Source organism: Lathamus discolor, chromosome 13 (assembly GCF_037157495.1).
Source record: "Lathamus discolor isolate bLatDis1 chromosome 13, bLatDis1.hap1, whole genome shotgun sequence".
Classification (NCBI taxonomy): domain Eukaryota; kingdom Metazoa; phylum Chordata; class Aves; order Psittaciformes; family Psittacidae; genus Lathamus; species Lathamus discolor.
In genome coordinates, this window is record NC_088896.1 from 756,392 (window position 1) to 778,938 (window position 22,547).

Consider the following 22,547-nt stretch of genomic DNA (forward strand, 5'->3'; position numbering starts at 1 on the left):
ACCACGGCAACGGGGCCGCGCGCTGGGCCTGCCGCGCCACGGCCGGCAGGGGGCGCTGGAGGGCGGCGGCGGCCGGGCCGGGCGCGGCGCGGCGCGGGGGGGGCGGGACCGGGAATGAGGGGGGCGGGGCGGAGCGGCCCCAGGGGAGAGGGGCGCGTCCGGGGGGGGAGGCGGGAGCGGGGGGGGTGAGGGGTGGGGAGCTCCGCGGGGGACGGGGCGCGGCGGCCCTGGGGAGCCGCGCTCGCTGCGGCCCGGCGGCTCGGGGCAGGGGGCGCACGCAGACGTCGGCACGGGCTGGCCGCGCTCCCGCAGGGCCGTTCCGTAACGCCCCCAGCGCAGCGCTGTGCTCCTGCGGCAGCCCGAGGAGCCCGCTGCGGGATTTGCTCCTCGTGCTTGGGAAACACGAGAAACCCATCCCAAGCCTTCAGCCCTGCCCCTCGCACCCCTGTACCTGCTCCGAGGTTTAATCCCTGCTGGAGACGACCCACCGGCTCTGGGACCCCCTTCCCAGCTCCCAGCCCAGCCGCTCTGGTGCAGGGTGAGGGTGTGAGGGTGCTGAGGCGCTGGCACAGGGTGCCCAGAGAAGCTGTGGCTGCCCCATCCCTGGCAGTGCTCAAGGCCAGGTTGGACACAGGGGCTTGGAGCAAGCTGCTCCAGTGGAAGGGGTCCCTGCCCGTGGCAGGGGTTGGAACTGGAGGAGCTTTTGGTCTTTTCTAACCCCAACCATTCCGTGATTCTATGAAGGGAAAGGGACTCCCGTGGGTACCTTTCAGCCAGGCAGAAAGCCTCGTACATGATCACAGAAAGAAAGAAAGAGTTAGGACACGCTAGCAGAGCTCTTTAATTGCAGGGAAGGAGGCATTTCCGCGGTGCTTTTTCACGCGAGCTCTGGGTGAAGGCTGGCCACAGGGGTGCGCAAGGCTGTGGCTCCCGTCCCCGTCTTTCCGGGATACCCCTTGAAGGCTACAAGCAATTCCTCGGTCTGCCGCAGGACTGGCACTGCGTGAGCGTGCTGCCATCGCCTACTCCTGCCCACATCCTCCTGCCACTGCTGAAAGCAGGCACCAAAGCAACAATAGCTCCTCCTCTGAACAGCTCAAGAACTGGAACAGGTGAATAGGAAAGTGTATTTGGATGTGGGAGACACTGTCATCCTGTAGCCAGGATGATCTCTCTATGGTCATTGACCCTCCCGTGAGGCAACTCTTGTCTGACCCAGCCTTGTCTGACTGAGCTACGCGTATGCATTCATATTTCATGTTTGAAAATGCACATCTCCCCTTGTCCTTGTCCAAGGGGCCCCCTGACCCTGGGTAGTCAGGGCATGTTGGACAAGGCTCACACATATTCACTGCTCACAGTCTCACATCAGCCCTTTATGGTGAATAGAGATCTTCAGTTTAATAAAAAAAATGACAAAGGAGGTGCAGAGGTTCTTGTCGGCTGCCGGTTTATGAACACCAGGCAGGACTCTGCTAATCATTGATCAGCATTTTCAACCATGGACAAAGAGAGTCCTGGTAACCTGCAGAGGCTACGGAGTTTTGTGTGGTGATGGGCTTAGGACCAGAGGGAAGTGGAGTCTGAGAGTGTTTCTGGTGAGCTTTGTACCTTGGTGTTGGACTTTGCCTAGGCATAAAATTCCTATAAAATCCACTTTGTGCTGCTGTACCACTGGTTTGCTGTTGAGCTCCAAGCTATGAACAGGCCAGCACGGTGTGAGAAACACTGAACTGGCTTAGCTCCCCTCCAGCATCCTGAACTGGGATAGACTGGGTGGAGCAGGCTGGGTCTAAACTGCAGGAAGGGACCTCAGATGTCCTCAAAGGCAGCACCCCCAGTCCTGTTCCTGACACCACATTGCCCTCACTCCACACCACCTCAGCTGACTGTGAAGGGGAGGATGCCACGTGGAGGTGCCTGCGGCACTGCTGGCAGAGACCACAGCAGGCAGGCCAGTGGCAGCCAGCATGGCAAGGGGTCCCCATCCCCATGAGTGCTGTGGTGAGGGGCTCTCTCCCCCAGGACCTAGACATTTTGAAAGCCCCACACTTCCAAGAGCTGCACCTTGAAGTTCTCCTGGCAGAGCGGAGGGTTGTCAAAGGTCTCGCAGTGTTCCGTGCGCCCCCACAGCAGGTTGGCATCAAGGGACAGAGCCTGGCCTCCCCCTCCACCTGTAAAAGCAAACAGGATGGTTGGTATCTGCGCTCCCCCACCTTGCTGCCCAGCTGATGAGGTCTCTCAGGACTGCGCCCATCTCTCGGGTTCCTGTCATTCAGACACAGTGCGTAGCTGGGATGGGAATGCCCTGAGCTGCCTTCTTTGCCAATTGGGATTCCAGTGTGGAGGCTGAGCGCCTGGAGAGCGCTCCGCCAGGCAGCCAGTGCGAAAGGTTGTCTTGGTAGCACAGGCTGAATTATTAAACTGAGGGCTGGGGAACAAGGAAAACTTGAAACACCACAGCCAGGCCTGCCCTGATCACGCTCCTGAGGGCTGGAATGGGGGCAGAGGCAGCTGACAGTGCTGCAGGCATTTCTGACTTGCTATGGTCCTCTGCCAACCCACCCCGGTGGTGGCCCGCACAAAGATTCAAGCCCTGTGCCCAAGCCTGACCTGGGAGGCAGCAGCACGGGCAGGCAGCTGGTGTGTCTGCCCCGGTGACCATGCCTGGCCCTTCCTTGGGCTTATCCTGTCCTGCACCTCCTCTCCATCCTCCAGAAAGCAGAGGGAAGGGCTGGGAGAGGACATGCCAGCTTCAAGGGTGCAAACCTCACCAGGAGGTTTGTGCTATGGTGCTTCTCCTCAGCCAGCAGAGCCCCTCAGAAGGGGCTCTCAGAAGGAGCATCCTTGCATTTGTGCAGCTTTGCACCCTCCTGCTAATTTTAGGAAGAGGCTGCTGACTTCATCTTCCTTGACTTTAAATTGATGTCCTAAACCAGGAGGTCTTGGCCTCCAGAGACAGTGCAGATTTTAATCTGGAGCAGAGCCCTTTCAGCCCCAGCAGCAGTGGGTGGGTGTCCACCATTCCGTAATTACCGATAATGATCCCCTCCCGTGACCCGCACATGAACATGGAGGCTGTTTTGGAAGGCAGAAGGAAATGCCTGATGGCCAGAAATGGGGAGAGACGGCCTTTCCTCTGTGGCATGGGCACGGTGAGATGGTTGGAGCTGGTGCTACAGCCGTCCGGGAAGGAGCTGAGGAGGGATGCAGGAGAGGGGGAAGGTGACCGCTGGCGTGAGCGTGGCACGGCTTTGGCCAGCTCTGGCTTCTTGATGAACACCCACTCGTACCTCTCCATCTCGGGGCGCACCTGGAAAGCAGGAGGAATGTGGTGAGCCCTCCTGTCCTTGGGAAGACAGTGCTGGCAGGCCAGGTGGTTTGGGAGCCAAATGCCAGGTCCAGACCTGCGGCAGGAAGGGACAAGGCATCCTGGCAGTGCCAGCGCTGTGCTGGAGTTGGCTGAGAAGCTGGTTTTCGTTTTGCCTGATGCTGCTGGAGATGGGCAAACCTGCACTACTACACTGTGGGTGGATGCTGGATGGACACTGGTGGGATACTGCTAGACATTGCTCCAGAAACTCTTGGACCAGCTCAGCCTGCTCCCTCCAAGGGACACAGGGGCTGATTTGGGAATATAGCTCCATCCAGGAGGTGCCTTGAGCAAACAGGGCAGAACCTAGCCCTGCCATGCACACTGCCCTGCACCATCTGGAAGGTGCTCCAAGACCCACTGGGGTTGCTGCACCTTTCAGGGGCTCGGCCCACTCCCATGAGGCAGGAGTTTGTTCCCCATTTGCTCTGATCCAGCACAGCAATTTCTGTGCTTCTGCCTCCTGCCAGAGCTAAGAGGCAGCGGTGGGACCATGGCAGGGAAGCAGCTTGGTGCTACCGTGCCCTGAGTTGTCAGAGGGGTAAAGGAAAAAGTAATGGACAGACAGACCCATAAGCAGAAACACAGAAACAATAGGGACTTACAGTGAACACAAAGCACTCCCCTGTCCCAAAAAAGCCGGATGTTGCCCCAGTCTTCTTCCTTTCGCTCCAGTCGGAGGAGAGAAATGCCCCGCACACCTTGAGAGAGAGCACAGGGGGTTCAGCCACCGGAGCCAGAGCAAGCTCCAGAAGCACCACCACCAGCCCTTGCACGTACGTGCGGGAGGACAAGAGCCCTGTGAGTTCCCCGGGTGAACTGGAGAGCCAGATTCTGCTGTGCCAGCCACGTCCTGCACTGACCGGTCACTGCTGCCCTGGATGTGAGTCCACACAGCCTCAGTGCCTGAGGGGCGGCTCTGTGGGGTCTGGGGGCTGCTCTTCTGCAGCAGAGCAATCGTAGGGAGCTGCGTGCTGGCTGATGGTGCTGAGCCTCCTGCTGGGCCCTGTCCAGCTCCCGGCAATAGGAAGCAGTAAATGTGTGCCTCAAAGCATTGTATCAACTGAATGGCATCAGGCTGTGGACAGGGGCCTATGAGTCCCTTGTCTTCAGCTGGCCCCTGGATGGTGGCAAGGTGGTCGCCTGTTTTAGAACCATAAAACAGTTAGGGTTGGAAAGGACCTTAAGATCATCCAGGTCCAGCCCCCCTCCATGGGTAGGGAGGCCTCGCACTAGACCACATCGCCCACGGCTCTGTCCAGCCTGGCATTGAACACCACCAGGGATGGAGCATTCACAACTTCTCTGGGCAACCCATTCCAGTGCCTCACCACCCGTACAGTAAAGAACTTCCTCCTTATATCTAACCTGAATACTCACCTCCCCCTCTGTGGTTTTTATAAGCAGCACCGTTGGTTCGTAGCCTTCACAGCATGTGTAAAACCTGCAGAGGTGAACAAGGAGGCTGGGTAGGTAGGGGAGAGATGCAGGACAGGGCATGTGGTGAGCAGTGGTGGCTCTTCTCAGCCTATTGATGTGGTGAGCACCGGGCTGTAAAGGGCAGTGGAGAGCAGCGGTGGCTCTTCTCAGCCTATTGATGTGGTGAACACCAGGCTGTAAAGGGCAGTGGAGAGCGGCGGTGGCTCTTCTCAGCCTATTGCTGTGCTGGCAGCTGGCCCAGGGGAGCTTGTGGAAGAAACTCATCACACTGTATCTTCAGCAGCTTCAGTGTTTGTGCAGGAACAGAGGGAGTTGGCTTATGGGAATTCTCATTGCTTTTGCTTGGTGAAGCAGGTAATAGCTCAGATACATCCAAACACTAAATCCTCCCACCCTACCCTCAGGCGCCAGGCTGAGGGGGATGCTCCATGGGGGGAGTTTACCAAATGAGCTTGCTTTTAATCTGGATGTATTTCATTATCTGGGTTTGGCACCCCACTGCTGCCTTGGAAAGGTGCAGGGCTGTGCCATGGTTGTCTGCTTGCCTCTCTGGGGCCGGGGCAGCATGCTTGTGGTGCTAATGAAGATACTCCCATCACAGCCCCACCGTTAACCACCACCCTGAGAGCTGGAGCTGCATGGGCAGCACCCAGCCCGGGACAGCATCCATCCCGCTCGGCAGTGATCTGCACTGCAGCACTGGGATGATCCCACTTCCCACCACACCCATTGCTCCTTGGCCATGGCAGTGGGTGTCACTGGGCCCTGGGTTGTCTCCAGTGCTGACACTGGTCTTTCTATTGCATTTTTGGCCATGACACTTGGGCCCTCTTAGCTTGCTTTTAGAGGGTTTGATGTCTTCCCCACTGCACGGATGTGTCCATGTACTGTCTGCCCCTGCCATCAGCTCGGCCTGCTCTGTGAGTGCAACCTCTCTGCTTAATGTGCTTCTACAGAGGAGCAGGCTTGGGTTTCCTGCTTGCAAATATTTGTGCAAAGGCAGGCTCAGCCCACTGAAAGGCTTTCGCTGCTTCACAGCTTGGGAATTCAACGGCAAACTCATTTTCTAGCTCAGTTTTGAGCAGCAGCAGTGACTGCAGCACCCAGCAGCTCCCCTGTGCTCCATGGTGCTGGGAAGGAGCTGGAGCCCTGGGAACGGTGTCCTGGCTGGACTTGGACGAGAGAGTCCCCAGGAGACCACAGAAGTCCCCCAGAGACACTACATGCTTCTTTCTACACCAACAGCCTCTACCCAGTGTTACACTTCTCCCATCTGCCCCGATCTGACCTGATGGGCAGATGATGCTTTACCTCTGCAGGCTGCACCCGTCTTCCGAAGTGGAGAAGAGCAGCAATGGGGGGGAGAGGGAGAAGCGCTCAGGGATCCAGGACCAGATGATGCGCATCTCCTGAGCCGTTACAGTGCTGGAGCTGAAGTTCTGCATGTCTATGGCCAGGTGGAAGGACTGCCTGTGCGAAGGAGGACATGCATTACTGCCAAGCTGGGGTGCTGTTGGCTTTTGGGGGTGCAGACCCCGTACACGCTTTTTGCATCATGAGCTTTCTGTTAACATTGCTAGTTCTGACTGCTCAGTGCCTCCTCACAGGGTCCCCCACGAGCGGCTGTGAGGCACCCAGCATTGCCAAAGCTTCCAGAGATACCTGAAGCTCCCCACATGTTGTATCTCCACTGTAACTCATATTTTGTCTACTTAGCCCCAAGAGCTGGCAAACAGAGAGGTCTCCTTACCTGCTCTGCACCATGGTTATGCCCCTCTCCATTAACGCCTTCCTGTTGGCCATCTGGAGAAGCCAGATTTCCTTGCGGGAGAACAGCCGGATGCCAAAGGCTCTCTCTAGGAGTTTGTCGACAGTTACATGCTCAGCAATGTTCTGCACGAAAGCCTGCAGATCTGCCTTGATGTCAGTCCCCTCCAGTTCGGTGGAGGTCACTGAGAGCCTGTACTGCTTCAGCAAGGCCAGGGCAATGCGGTACAGGACCTTCTGCCCCTCCAGCAGGTAGACATCAAAGACACGGATGGCGTAATTGAAGGGGAGGTCATGAAAGAGCCATGATAACCATTCAGAGTAGACCTCAAAGACATTCTCAGAGGTGCTGGCTATGAGTTTGTGGGCTGCTGGGCAGTGCTTGTTGGCCAGATCCCCAAAAGTCATGCAGGAGGCCTGGTGGGCCAGGAAGGACTGGTCAATGTAGCTGGTGTGGGGAGAGTTGCTGGCGATGAGGCGCGAGATATTCTCAAAGCACTGGGCTTCATCTTCACTGTAGTGCAGCAGCAGAGCCACCAGCGAGGGGAGGATTGGGCTGTAGGTTATGTCAGGGAAAAGGTTGCCAACACAGATGAGGATCTTCTTCAAGGCAGTGACGCCTTCTGGGTTGAGGCAGTATGTGGGCATGGAGCATCCTTCTAGGAACTCGGGCAGAGGGTAGGTGCTTACACTCATCTTCCCAAAGAGCCGGCTCGCTACGTCCCTGTAGACAAGAGCATCTGGGGTGACGAGCCGGCAGGAGACCTGCTGTATGAGCTGGTGGTAGACCTGAGCTCTGAGGGCACGGCTCACTGCCCAGTACCCTTCTCTTGCCAGCTTCTTCAGCTCCTTCGGGGACTTGCTGAGGATGTCTCGGGGGATATGTGTTTCTTGCTCTGGGTCTGGCATCCTATCCCAATCCACAAACTGTCCACAGCCCAGACAAGAGGAGATGTCCATGTCCCAGGTGTCAGCCTCTGACGTGATCACAACGGTGACCGGTGATGAGCCAAATATCTCTGTAGGACAAAGACCGTTTATTCAGCACGCTTCACCTCCCCAGCTGGCACCACTTCACCCTGGCTGATGGCACTTTGAAGTCCTACAGCCACACCTTGTACTTCAACAGTTATCCCCAGTGCAATGGGAAGGTTTTCAGGGGGCTTTGCCTTGATGGAGCTGCTCACTTTGCCCTTGCCTACTCACATCAGCTCAGGTCCTGGTGAAACCGCTGGCTGAGGGACTCAGGGAAGTGTGAGGCCATGCGCCAGCTGGGTGTCAGAGCTGCTTCTCCACACTATGAGAGGCTTTGCACCCCTTCAAAAGCTCCTGACTTCCCATCCTGTAACCTGTATCCAGGCAGAGCAGGCAAGGTGGCCTCAGGCCTTTGCCTCCTGCCAAAGACTCCTGACAGCTTAGGCCTGCTCGGGTGCAGGAGAGAAGGTGCTGCAGTGAGAGGAGTCCCCAATAGGTGTGAGATGGGCTGCTGGGTACCAAAGGGTCTCTGTTTCCCGCATGCCCCCATGCACCTGGAGAGACCCATCCAGGGGCTGGCGAGCAGCTGGAAGCCCCTTGGAAACAGAAGGTCTGCATGAAACCCCTGTCTCCTGTACTGTGCAGCCATGAGCCCTAATCTGGGAAGAGTGGAGTTTGGGCTCCTCCTAGAGAAAAGTGAGCAGCATTTTCCCTGGGGTTGTGAGAGAGCTGAGCTCTAGACCCTGCACATGGACTTACGTTTGTGTGGATGAGTTCTGCTGGGCGGTGATTAACTGTCAAGGATAAAGTCGATTAGTGCACCCATCAGTTCTCTGCTGGATTTATCTTGGATGTGCTCAGCTGGGCTGGGGAGTCTAGAATGGATTTGACCAGACCTCTCTGCCTGGCCCAAAAGGGACATGTGGGGACAGCACGGTCCCAGCTCCATGTGCTGCATGTGTGGCAGCATGTGGTGGCACGTTGAGGGGGTCCAGCTCTGGCTCCTGCTCTCAGGCTCAGTTTGGCCCCTGCTCAAGATCGGCAAAACCAGCAGATCAGGTTCAATTCTGGTTCAGGGCAAGGGCAGCAGTTTCAACAGGTTGCTGCTCAGCCTGACCCTGCTTTGAAGACAGACAGTCCCTGAATACAGTCACATGGGTTCTAGTCACAGAAACCAGGCTAAAACACGGGTCAAAGCAGGGCTGTTTGCACTGCTGTGGTCCCCAGATTCAGCTTGGCCTCACAGCTGGGTGCATCAAGAGGATGTTCCCTGGCCCCAGGTACCGAGAAGCATCAACCCAAGCCCAGCCCAGGGTACTGGCAGCTGGCTCCAGCTCTGCCCTCTCTGGGACACACTGGGGGTGTTGGGGAAGAAAACCTGGGTCTGTTCCAGTGCCTCTCCTCTGCGATGTGGCCCTGGCACTCGTGGGGCAGCGAGAGCCTCCTGCACTTTCCCCAGCACAAGATGTGCGGCTGTGCCCGGCTGCAGCTCACTCACCTTCCCTGGTGCCGGTGTTATCGCCCTCGTCCGAGGGGAAGCCGCCATCCGCCCCCCCAGGGGAGCGGGGCAGGCTGAGCCCCAACTGCAGCATGGCCCTGCCTCCGGTGCTTCCACTGCCGCGTCCCCTGTCCCCGTCCCCTGCCCTCACTTTTAAGGTGGGCACCAGCTCGCTGGCACAGGGTGTTTGTTTGGTGTAAACAGAGTGAGGGGTGGAGCGGTGTCCGCGTCACCCTGTCCTGCCCCAGCTTCACGGCCTGCCGGCGCGGGGATGTAAACAGGCCGTGGGATGAGATAGCCATCAAACCAGCAACACGGCCATTGAACTTAATAATTGTTATCCCCAAGGATAAACTCCGCTTTCTCACTCTGGGGGTCACTCCCTTGGCCAGCGTCATGGGGCAGAAAGGGTGCAGTGAGGGCCGGGGCTGTGATGCAATCACCTGTCCTTGAACCAAGAAAACATCAACAGAGCGACTAGGTTTACAACCGCTTCCTGCTGGATGGTCCTGTGGAAATTGGGCAGAGAAGTACGTGAGCAGCGAGTGCCAGGAGCCAAGAGAGGCGCAACGAGGAGTAAATGATGCCCTTCTGCAAGCACCTTGTGTGCCTTTAGGGATGCTTTCTGGGGATGGGTGTGCCAGGGCTGCAGCACATGGCAAAACCACCAGAGGAGATTTCGGGTGATGCAGATGTGCTCTCGCAGCACCCTGTGCCTTCAGTGGACTCCGCTGCTCAGTGGGAGCACAAAATGGGATAGTTGCAGGAGCAGTTGTGGTGCTTCAGTGTTCCAAATCTGTCCCCTTTGAAATGGTTGTCATTGATTGACTTGACTTTGCCTCCAAACAAATTGCAGAATTACAAACCGTACCTTGTATTCCCAGACAAAAGAGCTGAGTTGAAGGAAAAGTGCCCTCTAACAGCTGAAGATGCTGCAGCAGCATTGCGCTGCTCTGACATTGCTCCCTAGAGAGCTCACAGTTCAGGCTGCACTTCAACGTGAGCATTTTTACCAGCACCTTATTTTTAAGATTTTTTTTCCTTAAAAACCTAGATCATTATTTTTTCTCCTGTGATAACAGCAGCCCCTGGGCATTCATTCCTGCCTCACCTCCTGCCTGCAGGTCTGTGGGGTCTGCCTGCATCCACAGGGCACTCTTGAGCATCTGCTGGCACCGGAGGCCTGGGAGCATGTGCAGAGCAAGAGGGGTCCCCGGGCGGACGTTCCCCTCTCCGGGTGCAGCACGTCCTCTCTCATCCCAGATCTGACGGGAGCAGCGCTGCCCTGGCACCCCTCTGCTCCCCCCGCTCGCAGCGTGCCGGGGGCCCGAGGAGGTGTCGGCAGGGGCCCCAGGGCGCTGCTCTGGGTGGGAGGGAGCGGGGAGCTGTGTCCCAGCCTGCCCCCGGAGCCTGTCTCTGTGCTCACGTGTGGCTCTGCTCCGTGCTGCACCCGAAGGGCAGGTGATGGCCCCTCTGCTCCCGGGCTCCTGGGGATCCCCACGCTGGCTCCTGCTGCCCAGCGCTTGTTTGTTCTCTCTCCCACTCCGGCCTTTTGCCCAGGCCTGTACAGCAGCATGTCCTTGCCTCAGCGGCTGCCTCTCCCTGCCGGGCCAAGGCAGCTCTGGATGCTCCTGCAGCCCCTCTGTCCCCTGCCTGCTGTAAAAGTGGGCCCTCACCTGCTGCCCACTCCTGCAGAGCCCTTCGCAGCCCAAATATTGACAGCGTCAACACCAGTAGAGTTACGACGCTTCCTGGCAGCCAAGCCCTACTGCTGCTGCTGGAGAGGACAGGGATGAGTGAGACAGGGACACCAACATGGACAGGAGAGGCAGCAACTGTTGTCTGGAGATGGGCAGTGACAGGGAATGATTCTGAGGATTTGGAAAGGGAATCATGAAGGAAGGAGGGATGAAGAAGGAAGGGGAGGAGGGAAGGGAAGGAAAGAGGGAGAAAAGTGGGAAGGGAAAGGGAAAGGGAAGGAAAAGGGAAATGAAAAGGTAAAGGGAAAAAGAAAAGGAAAAGGGAATGGGAAAAGGAAAAGGAAAGGGAAAGGGAAGGAAACGGGCTGCTGCTAACCAGCCGCGGGAAGATGCAGCTCTGGGCTGTTGCTGTGCTCAGGGTGGGGCTCAGGGCTTGGTCCAGGGGTGACCGCTGGGGCGTCAGGCGCGGAGCCTCCTCGTCTTCCCCTGTCACTCTGCTATTACCCTGACACAGCAAAACCCCAACTTCTTCCACAGGAAAGTCCACTCCTTTCTGAACTTGCGTCTCACTGTGGGGATCCTGGCGTGCAGTAACACAGGGATAACACTGCTGGGATGCCGTACATTGATTCCCACTTCCTGGCACTCATCCCTTCAGACTTCACTGCTCAGAAATAAACTGCTTGGACACCAGGGCTGTCATCACACACAATTGCGGAGACTGGGAAAACTGCCCTAGCACCGAGCAGCCGGGCTGGTTGTTGGGCTGGATCTTTGCATCTTCCAGTGTATTTTGTGCTTCTCTGCAAGATGAAAAAGAGCTCCTGGAAAATCAGGAAGACACAACGGGTTTGGATGCAGTTTTGCCCCTGACCCAAAGCACTCTCCTACCATTCCCAGGTCCCTGCGAGTGCAGGGATACCCAAGCCTGGCGAACACTGGCTGTGTCCCCACACTTCCTCTGCCTCCTGGTTTTCTCTGTTCCAGTTGTTCTCCAGCCCACTGTACCAAAGCTCCCCTGGCACTGTTTGGGTGCAGGTTCCCCTGCTGCCATGCTTATAGCTGTACATTTTAATCCAGACCATATTCTTACTGCAATAGCAACACACAGGTGCCCCAACGGCATTTTCCCAGGTGGTGTCCAGAACCTGTGTAGACAAAGCCCTCAGTGACATAGGTTAGTGGTGGTCTTGCCAGCGATGGGGGAATGATTTGAGTTGATTATCTTAAAGGCCTTTTCCAGCTGAGCTGATTCTGTGATTCACCTGAGTGAGGTGCAAGCTGCATGCAAGAGATGGTTGGTGCCCTGAGGAGCTGCCACCAAGTTCAAAGCTTGCTGTTGACATGGAAAATTGGGAATATAAAGAATTTCCTTCTTCCTCAGTAGCAAAGCTGCAGGAGTGTGGCACTCTGGGACCAGCCTGGTGCCTGTGCCTTTGTCCATCCCCAGCATCACCAAGTACATGCTCCCAAAATCTGAACACCCCCCTGGGCTTTAGGGAAAGCATCAAATACTCAGGGGGTCCCATCAGCCCCCAGGAGATGCCAGAGGTTCCCAAAGGGACCCTGGCTGTAGATTAAAGGTGATGCCATGGAGATGCAGTCAGTGCAGGAGATATCTGGGAAAGAGGGGTTGGTACTTGTGAGGGCTCTGCCCCTCACCCTGGCCTTGCACAGCAGCCCCAGTACTGCAACTGGGGCATGCAGCACTGGGGACAGCCCAGTGGGGCCGTGGCACGGCTGGGACCAGCCAGGGCGAGGGGTCCCCTGGGCAGGAACAGCGGAAGGGTCAGGACAAGGCTGAGGATAGCCACGGCTCCCAGCCAGCGCCTTTGCACCATCAACCCTGTACCATGCGACCTGCAGCTCTGCACCCTGCTCCTCTCCACCGTGCACCTCTGCATCCCGCACATCCGTATCGTGCACCTCTGCACTCCTGCTCTGCGCACCACGTACCCTGTACTCCCGCATCTCTGCGTGTACGCACTCTGCACCTCTATACAACATCCGCACTCCCCTCTCATGGACCCCAATCCCCCACCCGGTGCCTGCGCACGGACAGGTTTGTGCCTCAGCGGGCGCCGTTGTCACGTGACCCAATCCGGAAGCACGGGCTCTTCCGTGCTGGCGGCGATGGCTCCGGACCGCTGGTGAGCGCCGGGCCGCGGTGCCGCGGATAGGTCTGCTCCCTCCGCACCCCCACCGGTGCCTGCTCCCGGGGGCGCTGCGAGCCGGGCCCGGCACCCCCGCCGCCGCGGTCCGGTGCCGCTGTGCCGGGAGAGCGGCGCTCGGTGACGGCTGCTGCGGCGGGCCGAGGGCTGCCCCTGCGCGGCGGGGGGGGGGGCACCTCCCTGCAGGGCAGCTCCCGGTGTGCCGGAGGCTTCTCCCCCGCTGGGGCGCACCACGCGGCTGCCCCGCAGAGCAGGGCCGGGGTCCGTGCTAGGGGTGGGAGGAGAGGAGCCGGGCAGGGGCCGGGCCTCACGCGGCGCTCTCGCCTGCAGGCTCTCGTTGTACGATGCCACTTGCCAGGTCGCCCAGGACGTCGCTGAGAAAATCCAGGAGCGGAACCGGTGCCAGAGGAACGGGGAAAGCTCGGCCAAGGTACTCCTCTGCCGGCGGCTCCGGGCTTTGTGAAAGCACGTTGTGAGCCGGGTTTTGCTTTTAGCTGTTCTAAATGGCCGGTCCTTGGCAGTGCTCAAGGCAGTGTTCAAGGACGGGGCTTGGAGCAACCTGCTCTACTGGAAGGTGTCGCTGCCTGTGGCGGGAGTTGGAAACTGGGTGAGCTTTAAGGTCCCTGCAGCCCAAATAATTCCATGATTCTGTGCAGTACTGGTCAAGCATTACACTGGCAGGAGCTGGATGTGTTGAAGCTCAGGCCTGAGCCCGCCCCTCCCTGGCCGCAAAGGGGAGCTGGTGCTGCCTGGAAGGTGCGTTGCGGAAGGGGACGCTCTGCTGCCTGCCTCTGTCCAGGGCCTGGTCTGTGCCCGTCGTTGCTGCCCGCTGGGAATCTGCAGATAAAAAGTTCTGTTTGGTGTCAGGAACCTAGTATTAGTGGTGTGTTCTTCGAGACTTTCATAAAGGAAGCAACAATACAGTTTCTAAATTAAAGGTGGCTTTTCAGTGTCACAGCAGTAATCTTGGGTTTAACGCTAATGAATCTTTTGTGCATGCAGTGATGCTGGTTTCACAAAAAGAGAGAAGGAAAAGCTGTGGGAGTGTTGGGCACGCACTGCTGATGGGTCAGGGCTGTGGCTGCCAGGAGCAGAACTGTTCCAGACATTCTGAATCTAAGAGATGTTGGAATGCACATCAGCTTCTGTGTACTCCCTTCTGTGTAGGTATTGCATAGATAGTTTTTTCCCCACAAGGCTGGCTTGCTTCCTTTCTGTAGTGGTTGTAAATCAGATGAAACATTAATTTTTCAGCTTTTAAAAGCTACATTTCTAACAAAATGTAAGCCTGGAGTTAAATATGAACGAGAAGCAAAATTTAGAGCTCACCCAGAAATACAATGGTCTTCAGCTTTTCACGCTTCCCCTTAAAAAGAATTAAATAAGAATTTTCTCAGGAGTGTGCTTTCTTTAGGACTGAAAGTCTCATTCTTCCCCTCCAGAAGCATAGGAGCCCGCTTGATCGCACCCCCTGAGGATCATATCGTTAACTTCTCCCGTGACTGCCTTAAGTGGAAAAGGCATGTGAGCCCTTGAATTGGTCTTCTGTAATAATTTGCATAATTAAAACCCCACTGATTTATTTTGTAGACTCTGTCCCTCTCTATAGCAGGGTTGTAATGTGCTGCGTGATCACTGACTCTTTGCCAGTCTCTGCTGATAGCTCTAAATGTCAGATGTCCTTTTGGAAGTATTTCCTTTGCAAATGCATAGAAGAAAACTGCACAGACTTTGTCCAATAATCTGCTTTTTAATGAATGCCCCAATTTGGCATGAACTGAAAAGAGGTTTCAGGAGGCGCAAATAGGTGGAATTTTGGGGAAATATTTTCTCCAGCAGTAGAATCAAGAGGAGCGTTTCGAGGTGGTGGTTCAACGCCCTGCTTTTGAGATGCCCAAGTAATTAGATATTATACAGATACGCTCAAGGAACAGAAGACTAATTAAATGTTTGTTGTTTCATGTGTCTGTGTTCATAGGGCACAAAGTCCTCGATTTACATCATTGCAGCTGGTGCTGCATTCCCCAACCCTCTAACAAAATATTGTATTGGGGCTCTTTGAAACCATTCTTGTCCCGTAGCTCTCTGAGGTTGTGTTTTATGGAAACATTATATGGTTGACTTATTTCTTCATAAAATCATTTGTTCCATGCCCTGTGTTTTCCGAGCCTGGTTTGCCTTTAATCCATTAACAGTTAAAGATGGATATTTGCCAGTGTGTGATTCTACTATAAACAAGTTTCCAACAATAAGAGGGTTGTTTTCATAACAGACATGCATGTTGAGAAACCCACAGCTGAGCAGTCACATTCTGTGACTCCTGAATATTTTAACGGAGGAAAAAGTGTTTGTACAACATTTGCCTCGTAGGGAGAATGTACACAAGTTTTTCTTTTCACACTATTTTGCCATGAGCATAGCTAAAACCACCTTCTGCTGAGCAAAAAACAGAGGATAATATTTAAAATGGAAAAAAAAAAAAAACCCAAAACCCTGTAGGGGAAGATTTCCAGCAGCACTTCACTGGTGGTGAGTTGCTCTATTGAGCTGATCTTACAACTCCATTGGTTTCTTGTTTCCTTTTGTTTGTCAAATGGAAGCAAAATCTTTAGTTAGAACACTGCAGTTTTTGGCCAGAGGTGTAGCAGGTGGCTGTGTGTTAGACACACACACCTTGTTACTTTGCTGTGCTGGGTTTGTTAAACACATCATTTTCCACCTGGCCGTGAGTACATGTGAAATGTGAAGACCTTTTATTACCTGCCTGCAGAGCTAGAGGATGCGCCGTGGCTCCAGCTGCCCTAAAAACATATACACCTCACCCTGGCTTTGGAAACATTGCCGTAGCGTTCAGCTGCTTTGGGCCTGGATCTTGGCTGCGTACTCATGAGGCTGTCTCAGTGTGGTTGCATCTGCTTCCTGTCGTCGTATTTAGCAGTGTCTGAGAATGAGTGTCACTGAGTCAGGGGTTTCAACTTCTGGTGTTGTCAGGGGTTTGAGGCTCTCCTGCTCCAGCCCTGTGCAATATCAGTGCAGTTCAGCTGATGGATCCTTGCAGCATGGGGACAGCTCAGAGAGACGTTGGTGTCTGGCTGCTGCCACTGCATCTTCAAGAGGGCGAGTCAAAGGAAATATTCCTGCTCTGTTAGCAGTTCATCACACAGAGTGTCTGAGGGCTGATGTCTTGTAAACAAGAAGCACATAAAGACTTAATTAGGATTGCTTGCGTAGTTCATTGCAGTTACAGTGTTATTTCCTAGTATGTTCTACATAACTGTAATGAAAAGAAATACCATTTGAGGAGGAAAAACCCAGAGGATTATTTCAGCCTAAGTTGGGAATGGGTGGGCAGAGAGGAGGAGGAGGAGGATTCCTGCAAGCCTTGGGTTTGCTTGCAGCAGGGAAGAATGTGAATGACTTAACTTATCTTTTCAGTAAGAACAGATGCATCCTAGTGTGGAGCAGGTCAGTTGTGAGGAAGGGTCCGGGATCAGATGTTGCTGAGAAGGGAAATGGAGGAAATCTTATTTTCTTGTGGGATCTTTAGTGTAAAATTTGGAGGAGTTCATTGGAGGGCATGTCTGAACCTGCGGCAACCTTCCCTTTAATTGGGGAGCTGGGAAAGAAACTTGGTGGCAGGAGAAGCTGCTGCCTGCATTTGTATGAGAGATCAGAGAAAAGAACTGGAAAACTAAGTGGAAAATATTAGTGTGCTGAAATGTTTTGCCCATACAAAGGAGTATGTTTATAAAGACTTGAAAGAAAGCTCTCCATATTAAACAGCATTCATGCATTAGAACTGTGTTTGTGAAACCAGCACTGTTTATCTCATTATTTTCTAGGCAGTCCAAACCAGTTGGCTGTGCCGGTCCCCTGTGGGTCTGAGTCAGGCTCTCTTGGTTTGGAATGGAGTCCTTCACACCAGTACAGCTGAAGTTAAATGTGTTGTCACCTGCATGTAGTAGTATGAAATTTTATGCAAGTATAACTCCAACTGAAAAACTTTTTTCTCTTCCCCTTCAGCTCAATGTGATTATCCGGTCGTCGCTGCAGAATCTCCAAGAGAAGATTGATCAGCTGAAGGACTTACTGCTTCGGGCCGTGTCAACACACCAAATGTATCTGTGTAAACATCAACTCACTGACCTTTCTGGATTGTGGGAGAGAGTGGAAAAAATAGGCTGTAATTGCTCTGCCACACAGTTCGGGTTTTTCCCTCATTCCATTTTTAGACTTTCTGACTAGAACTTTGTCTGTGCTCCTGTTGAATATTGTTGTTGCAGCTACAGTGCAAGAAGGGTTGGGAGCCTCTTGCCGCCTGGTATGGTGGGCTTTGGGTATGGTTGTGTTGGAGAGAAGCTTGACGACATGGTCTGAATAACCTCAGAGCTGCCATTGCCTTGCCTGTGTGCTGTGCTGACATTGCTTATCTGCTTTCTGAGCTCAGCTCACTCCTCTGGCAGAAAATGTGCACCTCTTGGTGCAGTTGCTGCCTGCAGGGTGCCAGGGCAGAAAGGAAGGATGAAGCTCTGTTCAGGGTGTGGGCAGGGATGTGGCAGCCCTGACTTGGACCGGCTTAAGGAGCAGTGGAACTGCATCTTCAGAATGGTGTCAAAATGCTTTAAAACAGGCCTTAGGAAGAAATCACAGGTTTTCTTTTATCAGTGTTACCCTGGGGCATGGTTTGGATTTGCTGCTTTTTCCATATGCTGGAAGGATAAAGAGTCAAAGAAGTACACCTCTATCCCTGAAGGTATTCAGCAGCAATCTGGTTTAATGAATGAATGTTTTATTTCAAGCTTGCTACAGCAGAAATCCCTTTTGAGCACAGGCCCCTGAGAGCTGTGCTGATGGCTAAGGGTAAAACTTTCCTGTCCAGGGAATGCTCTCAAGCAGACAAATGTGGCAGAAAACAGGCACAAATCAGTTCAGCTGTTGCATAATCTATTCAACAGTACTTGGGAGAGAGTTAGTCTTTCAGAATGTCACTAAGATTTCTTAAAATAAGCAAACACAGGTCCCATGTGGAAGCTGCAGCACTTCAGGGCGTCTTGTCTTTCAGAGGTACAGCATGGATTGTTTTTCTGCTGTGTCAGTAGCTTTTGGGGTGTTCTGCTGATGAATTTCAAATGGAAACATGCAACAGTAAATTTTTGTTTACTGAGCACTTGGCTGGGAGCTGCTCACCTGGTCTGTGTACTGAGCCTCCTGTGAAATAAGATGTGAATACCCTCCTGACTGTAAAAGCTCTGTTCTGTTTGGCCCTGTCCTCTTGATATGATCATAGTGTAAGTTGGAGCTCTTTTAAGACTCATCCTCCCCCAAACTTAATCAGTGCAGCACTGTTACACATTGTCAGTGTTATAGAAGAGATTGACTGCGTTATAATAAATGAAAGAAAAATTATGTTGGATTTTGGAGGGGGAAATGTGGTTCATAATCCTCATGCTAATTTAGCAACAGATAGCCTTCCTGGTCTCTCGTTACTTTGAGATGGTGGCCTGAAAATCACTCTGTGATCCTGCAGGAAACTTCTTCTTTGAGATATGTAAACCAGAAATACATTTAGAATAACTGCAGATTTTGTTCAGAAAAATATGACCTGTCCTTCTCTTAGATGTTGCAGCCTTTTTTTTTTTTTTTTGGTTGAAATAGTTCCTGTAGTTAATTCTAATGATCAGGAGGTCTGATTTATTTTAAGAATGTATAACAGTATTTTATATAATAAATTTTTTAAGTGTTTTTAAGTTTGGTCCTTAACCAAGTATCCTCAGCACACAGCTGGAGGGGGACAGGAGGCAGAATTTGGTGGACGATCTTCTCACACGACAGAAACAACTTCAGGCATCTTACAAGAATGAAGGCACAGAACCAGATGTGATAAGGTACAGCACTGTTGCCTCAAGTGAGCAGTGTGATTGTGCTTTGAGTGTGTCTGAACGGAATGATAAATGCATCCATTGAGCTTATGTACATGTAGGAAGCTGCTGTTTCATTTGCTTAGAAATCACATATTTTTTTTAGTGATGGTATCCTAACAGAGAATCACAGAGTGGTTTGGGTTGGAAGGGACCTTAAAGCTCATCCAGTTCCAACCCTCATCTAGTTCAGGGACCCCTTCCACTGCAGCAGCTTGCTCCAAGCCCCTGTGTCCAACCTGGCCTTGAGCACTGCCAGGGATGGGGCAGCCGCAGCTTCTCTGGGCACCCTGTGCCAGCGCCTCAGCACCCTCACAGGGAAGAGCTTCTGCCTAAGAGCTCATCTCAGTCTCCCCTTGGGCAGGTTCAAGCCATTCCCCTTGGCCTGTCCCTACAGGCCCTTGTCCCAAGCCCCTCTCCAGTTTTCCTGCAGCCCCTTTAGGCACTGGAGCTGCTTCTAAGGTTCTCCTAAGGAACCTTCTCTTCTCCAGGCTGCCCCAGCCCAGCTCTCTCAGCCTGGCTCCAGAGCAGAGCTGCTCCAGCCCTCATACCATCTTCATGGCCTCCTCTGGACTTGCACAAGCAGGTGCAGAAGAGAAGTGGAGCTAAGTCCCTGAGTTTGCAGAGCTTGCTGTACTTCCATGGTCAATGAAATGACTCCTGAGTGTTGGCTGTAACTGGTAAATCTTTAGTTTAAAGCCTGGTATTTTAAAAAATGTCAGTATATGTTCTCGTAAACCTTGTATGAATCGCAGATGTTGGGCCCAGACACCTATTTTATTGATGTGGGGAAAGCTTTGATGCAGCAGGCAGACGTTTTAGTCTGGCTGTGGGTCATGCAAGGGGCTGTGCTCTGCCCTGTGTGCCCTGCATGGTGCTGTGTGTGGTTTGGGTCACACAATGCGGCTGAGCAGACCTTCCTCATCTCTGCTGCCCTGTGCTACAGTGAGTTCTGCCTCTGAAGAGAGCAACTGTTCTTCTGCAGCAGGGCCATGTGACAGAAATACATCGTTTTGCAAGTTTTTAGCTTGTGCTTCTAAGTGGGAGGCATTTCCTAAAGCACTCCATTCACTGGACTTGTTCTGGACCAGATACACAGTGCTGAATTTGCTACGCATGGAAGGCTGGTTGTGGGAGGGTGAGTGTTAGAGCCCTCCTGAGAAAGTTTCTCACCTTTCTGGAGTATGTCAGCTCTCATAGCTCTCTTTAGAACAAAACAAAACTTCATGTGTTTTGAACTCTGAAGTTCTGAAGAGGTACATCTTTTCCCTGATCATCTTTGAGAACCAGTCTCTTCTCAGTGCTGTGCTCTTGAAAAGAGCAGAAGACAGTTTTGAGGCTATTGTATAGTGAAAAACTGGGTACCAATGTGAGCATTGTGTCCCACTATGAGTGTTGAAATTAAGAATTTTTTGCTAGGTTGTTTACCTTGTGTTTCTTGGAGCACGTATAAGGGATACTCAAAGTTTAACTGATAGTTTTCTGTACTCACATGTACATTCATGTTTCATGAGGGCCTCTTCAGTAACATGCTGTAGAGGTTTGGTTCTGCTTGCTTTTGTTCTCCAGTGTGGTGTGTGGTGCAGCCAAAGCACATGTTACCTTTGTGTAACCAAACGTCAGTGCAAGGCCTGCTGCTGACAGTGAAACCATGGACTTTGAACCCGGTGACAGCTCTAGGTTTGGCATTCTGCAAATTGGCTGGGTTTGGCTGTGCTGGCAGCCCAGAACGCCCCTGTGTCCTGTGCTGTACCCCCGGCGTGTGAGGAGCTGCTCAGGGAGGGGATTCTGCCTATCTACTGCATTCTGGGAAGACCCCCCCTGCAGTCCTGGGTCTGGGGCAACAGCACGAGAGGGACGCGGAGTTGTTGGAGCGAGTCCAGAGGAGGCCATGGAGGTGCTGTGAGGGATGGCCAGGTTGGACGGGGCTTGGAGCAAGCTGCTCTAGTGGAAGGTGTCCCTGCCCATGGCAGGGTGTTGGGACTGGATGAGCTTTCAGGTCCCTTCCAACTCAAACCATTCCATGATTTTTCAGGGTGCAGTGCAAGTCCAGGTGATGGGTTGATTCTGGCTCTCACACCTACCACACAGTCAGCCAAAACATGTGAAATAGCATTAGGCAAAATGTCATTAGGGACTCCTGATGTGAGAAAGCTCTTGTGAGACTCCTGCTCTGAGCAGCCCATAAACGGATGTGACCTTCTGTAGTGTGGCCTTCCTGGCTGAAGCCATGCAGCATTGGCATGTTGCTCCTGTGGGGCAGACGGAGGGTGAGGAGTTGACCTAGAGCTGCTTCGGTGTCAAGGCAGATGTCCAAAACCTTGTGATAATTTCAAGCTCTGTTAGAAATGACCAGGAAAACCAGTGTTTCCAGCACCAGATAACATCAGAGACAGTATTTATTTGCTGGTGTTGCAAGGCTTGAAGTTTTGTAGTTCTCTTTTAACTTCTTTAATTAAAAATGGATAAAACTATGCCAAATATTCTCTGCCTGGTGAATTCACACCCCTTCCATATTCTCCCTTGTAGGTCTTGTTTGTAGTGGTACAGGCAGAGACATAACCAGCGCCTGAATCCTGTGCCAGTGAGTCAGACCTGCCTAGCCTGACCCTGGCCCACATGTGGGTGCATGGGGACGGAGCTTGTCTCCCTGCCTGCCCCACTGCTTGCAGGGACAGAAGGCAATAGCTTCTGATAGGGTTAAGCTGCTATTTACAGCACTGGTTTTCTCTAGAATTGATGCAGACCTCTGGAACAGCCTGCTTTGGATTTCAGTCAGCGGCAAAGGCCACTCTTCCATGTGTCTGAAGTCTGAAAGCCAGCTTTTCCCACTGCATTAGAAAAATCAGCGCATGTTGTTTGATTAAGTTCTAGCAGTGACACTTCTCTCTGGTTTTGTATTGGCTTTCTATATCTAATCCAGCTCTGATGTGACAGCACACATTTTCAGAAGTCTTTTTCCTTCCAGCAGTCATTGCTTTCATTAACCTTCTTGCACCACTGATCACATATTTATTGTCCCCATGGCCTATAGCTGTGAGGGTTTCACTAGAATTAATCTTCGTTTATACTTGGTCACCATTCAGTGAGTTTTACATCCTTTGAAAACTGCTGTAAAGCTATTTCTGATTGTGAAGTACAGTGGCCTTAATGCTCTTAGTATTTATCCTAACTGACAACTTGGGCTAGAACACAGGGCAGGACACTACATTACTTTGCTATAGCTTTAGTTCACCTTCCGGCGTTGTCGGCCTTAATTAAGATGCAACTGGAATTTTCCAGGGGAAAGGTTGTGCTGTTTCCGTGGCTTCGCTTGAGTAGGGTGAGTTAAATTTTCTTTAATTAGTTTTCAATAGGCAACTTCAGTATCTTCTCCCTTTTTCTCTCCTTTGAAAGAGATCTGTGCAGGTTATTGTGACAGATGGGGGAAGAATGGGGCAGAAATCCCCATTGATTTCACACCATGCTTTAAGGTCCCTTCCAACCCAAACCGTTCTATGATTCTAGAAAGAATTCTTCTTTCTTACAATTCTCTAATTCCTGAAGAATGCAAGTGGGCTGTAGGGGTGAGAATGTTTTAATGAAGACTATGTAAGCTGTTCTATGATGTATTTAGTATTGTGCTATGTCTAATCTTGTACAGAAAGTAAGGGATGGTGTAGAAAGAAGATGGTTATTTTGTAGCAAGTTTAATCTCTGATGGAA

The 22,547-nt window shown here is 52.8% G+C and overlaps 2 protein-coding genes across 11 annotated transcripts in view; one reads left to right on the forward strand and one right to left on the reverse strand.

Moving 5' to 3' along the window:
• Positions 1 to 817: 817 nt before the first annotated feature.
• Positions 818 to 9,247, reverse strand: LOC136021440 (TBC1 domain family member 24-like). 6 transcript variants are annotated; one of them, XM_065693656.1, is made up of 8 exons: positions 9,054 to 9,243; positions 6,564 to 7,599; positions 6,125 to 6,283; positions 4,754 to 4,817; positions 3,979 to 4,074; positions 3,037 to 3,313; positions 2,068 to 2,174; positions 818 to 1,103 (listed from the first exon to the last, which is right to left on the reverse strand). In XM_065693656.1, the coding sequence occupies exons 1-8, from the start codon at positions 9,145 to 9,147 to the stop codon at positions 1,023 to 1,025; spliced, it is 1,914 nt and encodes a 637-aa protein (XP_065549728.1). In that variant the 5' UTR covers positions 9,148 to 9,243; the 3' UTR covers positions 818 to 1,022. The 6 variants fall into 6 exon arrangements, with proteins under 6 accessions (XP_065549728.1, XP_065549730.1, XP_065549726.1 ...); XM_065693658.1 differs by lacking the exon at positions 4,754 to 4,817 and having other exon boundaries at positions 1,011 to 1,103; positions 9,054 to 9,246; XM_065693657.1 differs by lacking the exon at positions 818 to 1,103 and having other exon boundaries at positions 1,940 to 2,174; positions 9,054 to 9,242.
• Positions 9,248 to 12,798: 3,551 nt separating this feature from the next.
• STX8 (syntaxin 8) overlaps positions 12,799 to 22,547 on the forward strand; it is a 122,148-nt gene continuing 112,399 nt past the window's right edge. For all 5 annotated transcript variants that reach the window (XR_010615818.1, XM_065693880.1, XM_065693881.1 and 2 more), the window contains exons 1-4: positions 12,799 to 12,903; positions 13,255 to 13,354; positions 16,948 to 17,042; positions 18,699 to 18,809. Coding sequence is in view for 4 of the 5 variants with exons in the window: in XM_065693880.1 (XP_065549952.1) it covers positions 12,887 to 12,903; positions 13,255 to 13,354; positions 16,948 to 17,042; positions 18,699 to 18,809 (323 nt within the window). In the remaining variant the exon portion in view is untranslated. The remainder of the gene's footprint in view (positions 12,904 to 13,254; positions 13,355 to 16,947; positions 17,043 to 18,698; positions 18,810 to 22,547) is intronic.

Excerpts from the sequence above, each read along its gene's own strand:
- LOC136021440 (XM_065693659.1), bottom strand. The coding sequence starts at position 9,147 with ATGCTGCAGTTGGGGCTCAGCCTGCCCCGCTCCCCTGGGGGGGCGGAT. Across the intron at positions 7,600-9,053 it reads TAACACCGGCACCAGGGAAG|AGATATTTGGCTCATCACCG; the intron begins GTGAGTGAGCTG and ends TTTGTCCTACAG. Across the intron at positions 3,314-3,978 it reads GGGAGTGCTTTGTGTTCACT|GTGCGCCCCGAGATGGAGAG; the intron begins GTAAGTCCCTAT and ends CCTGCTTTCCAG.